Here is a 7,700-nt window from a genome sequence, read left to right on the forward strand (position 1 = left end):
AAAGGCCATCTTACTTCTTAATGTATTTTGAATCCTGTATCCCCCTGATCCTCAGTCCAGAGGCACGTGCTTGAAAGAGGAAGCAAGGGGTCTGGGGAGTGGAACTCTTAGCCCAGGCTAGAAAGGATTGAGGCCACGAGGCAGGAAGAGCAACCATGAGGGAGCAATAAGGGTCTCTGCTCCTGGCTTTACTCAGAAGAACCCGCTCTCTCCAGTGAGCTCCACCACGCTCTACCAGAGTCCAGTTTTATGCTCTGGGGGGCATCTGGGCCTGAGAGCTGAGGCTGGAGCCCAACAGGAAGGCCCATCAATACAGGTGCATGAAGTAGGTGCTTCTCTGAGAGGCCTTTGGTCCAAAGGAGCTGCCATCGAGTTAACTTCTTTGAAAGTCTGTGCTAGAAGCTTCTTACAATGTAGGCCCTTGTTGTTTTATTCTTATTTTTTTAATTAATAGGCTTAGTGTGTGTGTGTGTGTGTGTGTGTGTGTGTGTGTGTGTGTTTCTCTACTACAGTATGTGTGCAAAGGTCAGAGACAGGTCTCTGAGTGGCTCTTTCCTTCTGTGGTGTGGGTCCCAGGGTTTGAATGATGGCTTTAAGGCTTGGTAGCAGGGCCTTTCCCTGCTGAACCATCTTTTCTTTTTTCTTTTTCTTTTTCTTTTTCTTTGTTTATTTAGAGACAGGGTCTCTTGTAGCCAACTCTCTATGTAGCTGAGGATGATCTTGAATTTTTTGAGTCCTGGAATTACAGGCATGTGCCAGCATTCCTGGTTTACACGGTACAGGCATTAGAACCCAGAGCTTTGTGCACACCAAGGTTCCTCTTACTTTTTTTGTTTGTTTTTTGTTTTGTTTTGTTTTCAAGACAGGGCTTCTCTGTAGCTTTGGATCCTGCCCTGGAAACTCACTTTGTAGACCAGACTGGTCTCAAAGTCACAGAAATCTGCCTGTCTCTGTCTCCTGAATGCTGAGATTAAAGGTGTGTGTACTCTTACTTTTGACAAAGAAAACTTGACACCACAGAGTTACATCAAGCAAAAGTCTAGCCATCAGACCCCTGCCCAGACCTGCCTCCAAACGAGGAAGAATTTGGAAACGCTCCCTGGGCATATCCCAGAGCTTCCTCAGCTGAGTTTCAGCTAACTCAGGTCCTGTGGCCAGCTCTAAGAAGTGTGGGGAGGGAGCTGAGGCTCCCCCGTGCTCTGGCTTCCCTGGGCAGTCTCCAGCCTGCTCAGCCAGACCCGGGTGGAGGTGGGGGCGGGGCGCTGCTTTTTCTGACTGGGGAGGAGGGGCCACAGTTAGGTTGGTCCCTTGGCCATTAAACTAGCTGCTGTCACAGGAGCCGCCCCAGGCTTCTCCCAAGCACTTAGGGACTGAGCCCTGACCCTTTGTAAAGCAGTCAGATTTGGGATCAGCTTTCTGCAGACAGCAAACCCTGTCCCCTGCCGCAGCACAGGTTACATGGGTCCCGGAGTCACCTGTCCGTGGGGAAACCGGCTCTCTGGCTTCCAGGTGAGGACTTGGATAGAGCCTGTGGTGGCCTCAACCCAGGTGGCCGGCTCCCTCTACGATGCAGGATTACTCTTGGTAGTGAAGGAGTCCTTCTCATCTGAGGCTGGAGGCTCTTCCAACCACAATGCCAGCCAGTCGATCAGGGGGCATCAGGAGGACCAACAGCAGAAGGCCATCTCCAATTTCTACATCATTTACAACCTCGTGATGGGCCTGACACCGCTGCTGTCCGCCTATGGGTTGGGCTGGCTCAGTGACCGCTACCATCGCAAGATCTCTATCTGCACGGCAACACTGGGTTTCCTGCTGTGCCGCACGGGACTCCTCCTCAAAGTGATGCTGGACTGGCCGGTGGAGGTGTTGTACGGAGCAGTGGCGCTCAGTGGGCTCTGCGGGGGCTTCTCCGCTTATTGGTCCGGGGTCATGGCACTGGGATCCCTAGGCTGCGCTGAAGGCCACCGCTCCTTGCGCCTCATCCTCATCGATTTAGTCCTGGGCTTGGCTGGGTTCTGTGGGAGCATGGCCTCGGGGCATCTCTTCAAACAAATAGTTGGGCACTCTGCTCAGGGCCTCCTGTTAACCTCCTGTAGCGTGGGATGTGCGGCTTTTGCCCTTTTCTACAGCCTTTTTGTGCTGAAGGTCCCTGAGTCTGTGTCCAAGTCCAACAAGGTATACCCTACTGTAGATACTGTGTCTGGCATGGTGGGCACCTATCGAACCATGGATCCAGATGAACTGGGCAAGCAGGATGTATCCAGGAACGCTTTGACTCCTGGGAAAAGGAAGACCTCCCGGACCATCATCGCCCTGCTATTTGTGGGTGCCATCGTCTATGACCTGGCCGTTGTGGGCACAGTGGATGTCATGGCCCTTTTTGTGCTAAAGGAACCTCTCAGTTGGAACCAAGTGCAGCTGGGCTATGGGATGGCTTCTGGGTACATAATCTTCATCACCAGCTTCTTGGGTGTTCTAGTCTTCTCCCGCTACTTCCCGGACACCACAATGATCATAATTGGGATGGTCTCCTTTGGGTCTGGAGCCCTTCTCTTAGCCTTTGTGAAGGAGACATACACGTTCTACATTGGTAAGTTTGGGGCTCAGGGAGGCAGGGTGCTGCAGGCAATCTGTGTCATAGGTTAGGGGTGTGGTCTAGGAGTCCCAGTTCAGTACAGGGGAGACAAGAATGGGTTTGTCTGTTTTGTGCATGTATTACCTGTATTGCTCACTGGATCTTGCCACAGTGGTGCCCATGCTCTGGGGCAAGGAGGTGTAGTCAGTGGATGGCACAGCCTGAAGTGGAGATGGGTTCATGTGACTTTAATAATTTAAAATTGTATCTATGTAAGCAGAGTGGGCAGCGTGCACTCTATAACGGCCTGCGGTGCTCAGAGGATGGTTTGGCAGAGTTCTCCTCACACCACGTGGCTTCAGGGATTGAACTCAGGTTATCTGGTAGCAAGCACCTTTACCTGCGAAGCTACTTCCCCAGCCCTCTCTTTCTAGCTTTAAATAGATAAAATACACAAAAAGTTCCCTAAATCATCTAGGGCCAGATAAGAGCTTTTTAACAATGCACAGAATTTCTCAATAATTAGCTCCAGTAGAATTCCATTGGCTCTACAAGCATTGGAGAGCATACCCACAAGCCCGTGGACTGGGGTTTCCACTGGAGGACAGAGAGGTCAGACAACCTTGAGCAGAAAGCTCTAGAACTCACGAGGTAACAGAACTTTCTCCAGCTGTAATCGTGGCCTCACCTGTCAGCACAATGGCCACTAGCCACGTGAAGCTATCGAGCATTTGATATGTGACCAGTGTAGGGAAAAAACAGAGTTTAGGGCTTATTTCATGTTAACTTACGTAGGCTGCACGTGCCGAATAGCTAATAATTTGGAAAAAAAAACTCTAGATGGTTATCAGGGAGCTACCCCAGGTCATAGACCTCAGAGAGACAGCCAGCAAAATGGCAATGTCCCAGGTAAGAATCCTTGTGCAGAGGACAGAGTGCCCTTCTCTCCAGCCCTTCCCCCTTCCTTTTCTTTCTCTCCCCATCCCCCACTAGTTAATAATGAGGCGAGGCAGCTGAACTAGGTGGGGGAACCATTTCTGAGAGCCAGAGATTCAGAGTCTGGGCTACTCAGGGTCCTCCCAGCAGAGAGGTGTACTCTTCTGGGCCAAGACCACAGGGCCTGGGGCGGGGCACTGGAAGGGAAGCCTTTGTTTGTTCTGATCTGTGTTAAAGCTGGACTCAAATGTGAAGTATTCTTCCGATCTGTTATAGCTCGAGCCGTCATGATGTTTGCACTTATCCCCATCACGACCATCCGATCAGCCATGTCCAAACTCATAAAGGACTCTTCCTATGGTGAGCAGAGGACTCTCCAGGATGTCCTGCTTGCTGTCACAGACTCTCAGAAACAGAAGATTCAGAAGCAGGGCTGGGGAGATGGTTAAGTTGATAAAGTGCTTGCATGAGGTCCTGAGGGTGGTGTGGGGGCTGGGGAGGATGAGAGGAGGGTCCCTGCAGCTTTATGTCTACTCATAGCCTTCACACACACACACACACACACACACACACACACCACACCCTAGAAGCATCCTCAAACTTATAGGGAACGTACTGGTTTCTATGTAGGGCAAGAAGAATGGAGAAAGGAGGGTAGAGAACGTTCACAAAGTTAGTCACTACAAGTCAGAGTCAAGGAAAGATATTTCTGGAAGATCCAACTAGATGGAGACAGGATTCCCTCCAAATTGAGCCATGGGGACCGAAAAGGAGTCCCTAGGAGAGTGATGGGGGTCTCTGGAGATCCCCAGGGACCAGGTAGGGGGAACAAGACAGGGACAACAATATATGTCTTGATAATCTTTGTTTCTTCCACAGGAAAGGTGTTTGTTATATTGCAGCTGTGCCTAGCTCTGACTGGCGTGGTGACATCCACCCTATATAACAAGATCTATCAGCTCACTCTGGACAAGTTCACGGGCACCTGCTTTGTCCTATCTTCCTTTCTCTCCTTCTTGGCAATTGTTCCAATTGGGTAAGACAAAAACTGTCTACTGTGTGGGTTTAGGTTTAGGGCCCTGGTGTTTACATCAACCACAGGCTTTTTTTTTTTTTTAATTATAAGCGCTTTCTCAAAGAAGAACAGCACCAAAAACTTGGTTCCTTTCTGACAATTTTTAAAAAACTATTTATTTATTTATTTATTTATTTACTTCCTTACAGTTGGAGGCTCTGTCAGAAACTCATAGGAGCCATTCTGACCAAATCTTTGGTTTGGATCCTTTGTCCCTTCCAAGGACATTTTCTTCTCTGTGACCTGAAGGGACTCAGTGACCACTGTGTGACTTGGACACGCGTGAGCTCCCCAACAAGGCCTTAGGCAACAATTCCTTGACCTCTTCCTGGCCTCTCCCTTAAGAAACAAGAGCACTCACCTCCAGGCAAGCACAGGCAGATGACCCAGCAGTGAAAGAACAGGCAAGCTTCTCCATAGCCAGACACTGGTCCAGGAGTCAGAAGGACGGAAAAAAGCCAGAGTTATTTGGTTTCACTAGAATAAGTGTGAATTGCAAAGGTGTGTGTGTGCACGCACACACACATGAGTGCGCGTGTGGGCTGAAGTTCATCCTCTCCTTACACCATGTAGGATCTGGGCTTGAACTCAGATTTGTCAGGCTTGGTGGCAAGTGTCCTTACCTGTTAAGCCATCTTACCAGCTCTGCAACAAATGTTTTGAAAACATTTCATGTGTGTTCAGATGCCCTTGGAGGCCAGAGGAAGGTCTTAGATCCCTTGGAGCTAGAGTTAGAGGTTGTTATAAGGCCCTTGACATGGGTGCAGGGAATCAAACTCGGATCCTCTGGAAGCATCCTTACCTGCAGAACCATCCTGCCAGCTCTACACCAAATCTTAATTCCCCACACAGAATCTTCACGATCTTGTGTCCAGCAGGCAGAGGCTCTGACTGGATGATCATGTGGATCAGGCACCTACCTGTTAAGTGCTTCCTCCCTCAGCCTTCAGCCGTCCAGAAACACGTGCAGACAAAGACATATTTCTACACATTGCATGACTAGGAAAGATTTGAAAATGACTGCTCTCAGGTCCCATCTCCACAGACTGGGACTCGCACAGCCTGGGATAGACATTGTTTTAAAGCTCGACAGCTTTGTTTTGAATGTATAACTAAGACTGAACACGCATGGTGTAACAGCAATGCTTCCCTTGTCCCGAAGTCACTCAATGAGAATCCGAAAATCTCTTCCAGCTAAAGGTGGCCAGGTTCTTGTGCTGTCATTAAGTAAAAGCAGGAGGAAAGACCTGTGGGGTCCTAGCCACAGAAGGGAAGGCTATGCCAAGCACAGACAGTTCCAGGAAGGCGTGCCAAAGCAGGGCGGGACACGGAAGTCAGCAGGCTGGACCAGCTACTATTGCATTCTCCTTCCTGATACCAGAAGAGGTCTTTAGGCCAGGGCTGCCAACAGCCTGGCCATAAATGAGGGGGCAGGATCTGAGTGGTCCCTGTAACAAAGGGAAGGCATAGTCACAGTCACAATGGGAACCTGTCTTCCTTGCCAGTTCTTCTTTACATGAACAGGGGGTATTAAGGAAGGCTTCACAAGGCTTTTTGCTACACGGGGAAAGTGTAAACCTCCAGAAGAGAATGATTTCATGTTCTCCAACCTCCACACAACCTACATCCATATCCCATCTCCATCACAGACTTTTAAACAAACAGTACTAGTAAACACTTGAAATCTTTGTATATAATAATTCATAAAGACTCCTTCAAGGTAACTATTATTTATCCCTATTTTGCAGAAGAGAAAAGAAAAACTCCTCCCTCCACGTTGGTCTAAATTAAATCTTGTTTAAGCTTCTGTATTTCCCTTCACAGCACACTGTTTATATGCTTCCCACTGGACTATAGGCTCGCAGAAGACAGAGCCCACAGCTGTGTGGCTCCCTGTGTGCCCACGGTGCCCAGGAGAGAGCTCTCAGCAACTAAGAAGTGTAGAACATAGTTCTCAACCTGTGGGTTGCATATTACATATTTACATTACAATTCATAGCAAAAGCAAAGCCACAGTTATGGAGTAGCAACAAAAAGAATTTTATAGTTGTGGGTCACACAGCATGAGGACCTGTATTAGAGGATCGCATTAGGGAGGTTGAGAACCACTGCCCTAGGAGGATTTGCTTAGTGACTAAATGCAGGACTGAGGCAAAGATGAAACAGCTGTAGTCCACAGTGGTAGTGGAGGCAGGGAGAGGTTCATTATCCCAGGACTCCCTTGGTAACATCTGATGCAGTATGGTGAGAAAGAGCAGTGGGGGATGATCCAGGCACAGGGGAAGCTGCAAAGTTGCCTGCTTCCCTTTGCCTCATCCCAGCTCTCCTTTTCTAACCCTCTTTTGCAAATCCTTACAGCATTGTGGCCTACAAACAAGTCCCAAGGGCACAAGGAGAGGGTGCGGAGAAATGAAGGAGCTGAAAACACCTCAATTACCAAGTTCTGCCCATGAAACCCAAATTCCAGCCTTCCAACGGCCTGCTGACGCCCTTAGGTTCCTGGTGGGAGGGAAAATCAGTTTCTGGGTATTGGAGGAAAGGCAGAGGTTAGGGTCTGGGGTACCAGCTGCTTGCACCGGCATTCTAGGTCCTGGAGGGGTTCAGGCTCCATTCAGCCAGCCTTTCTTCCATCACTGTCTTAAGGGTTCCAATCAAGGCATAGCAAGTCACATGTGCACAGTGCTAGAGGTTCTGTGGAAGACTTAAGCCCAAGGGGGAATGAACATGAAATGGACATTTTGTAAAATCTGACATTTTTGTACAAATAATAATAGTTTTCAAGTTAATGTAAAATCTTGAAAAAAAAATCAGTTTGCTTGGTTGAGTCTTCCTCGGCTAGGAACAAGAGAGCAACAAAGTTCATGGCAGTGTTAACACTGTTGCTTTTAGGAAGCTCAGTTGGTGGAGTGCTTGCCTAGCAAGCACTGATTCCTGGCTTCGAACCTCAGCACCTCATAAATCAGGCATGGCCGTGCACAGCTGAAGTTCCAGCACTCGAGAGGCTGAGGCAGAAGGATCAGAACTTTAAGGCTATCCTTAGCTATACTGTAGTTTGAGGCCACCAGAAATACATAAAGTCCTGCCTCAAAGAAACAAACCCAGCAACAACAG

The 7,700-nt window shown here is 48.8% G+C and overlaps 1 protein-coding gene across 1 annotated transcript; it reads left to right on the forward strand.

The window, feature by feature from the left end:
• Positions 1-1,458: 1,458 nt before the first annotated feature.
• On the forward strand, positions 1,459-7,002 carry Slc46a2 (solute carrier family 46 member 2). The gene is made up of 4 exons (XM_041632261.1): positions 1,459-2,593; positions 3,791-3,874; positions 4,394-4,550; positions 6,948-7,002. The coding sequence occupies exons 1-4, from the start codon at positions 1,459-1,461 to the stop codon at positions 7,000-7,002; spliced, it is 1,431 nt and encodes a 476-aa protein (XP_041488195.1).
• Positions 7,003-7,700: the final 698 nt, after the last annotated feature.

The sequence above is a fragment of the Microtus oregoni genome, unplaced genomic scaffold (genome assembly GCF_018167655.1).
Source record: "Microtus oregoni isolate MIOR12 unplaced genomic scaffold, Mior012 000041F_ref0000270, whole genome shotgun sequence".
NCBI classification, from domain to species: Eukaryota; Metazoa; Chordata; class Mammalia; order Rodentia; family Cricetidae; genus Microtus; species Microtus oregoni.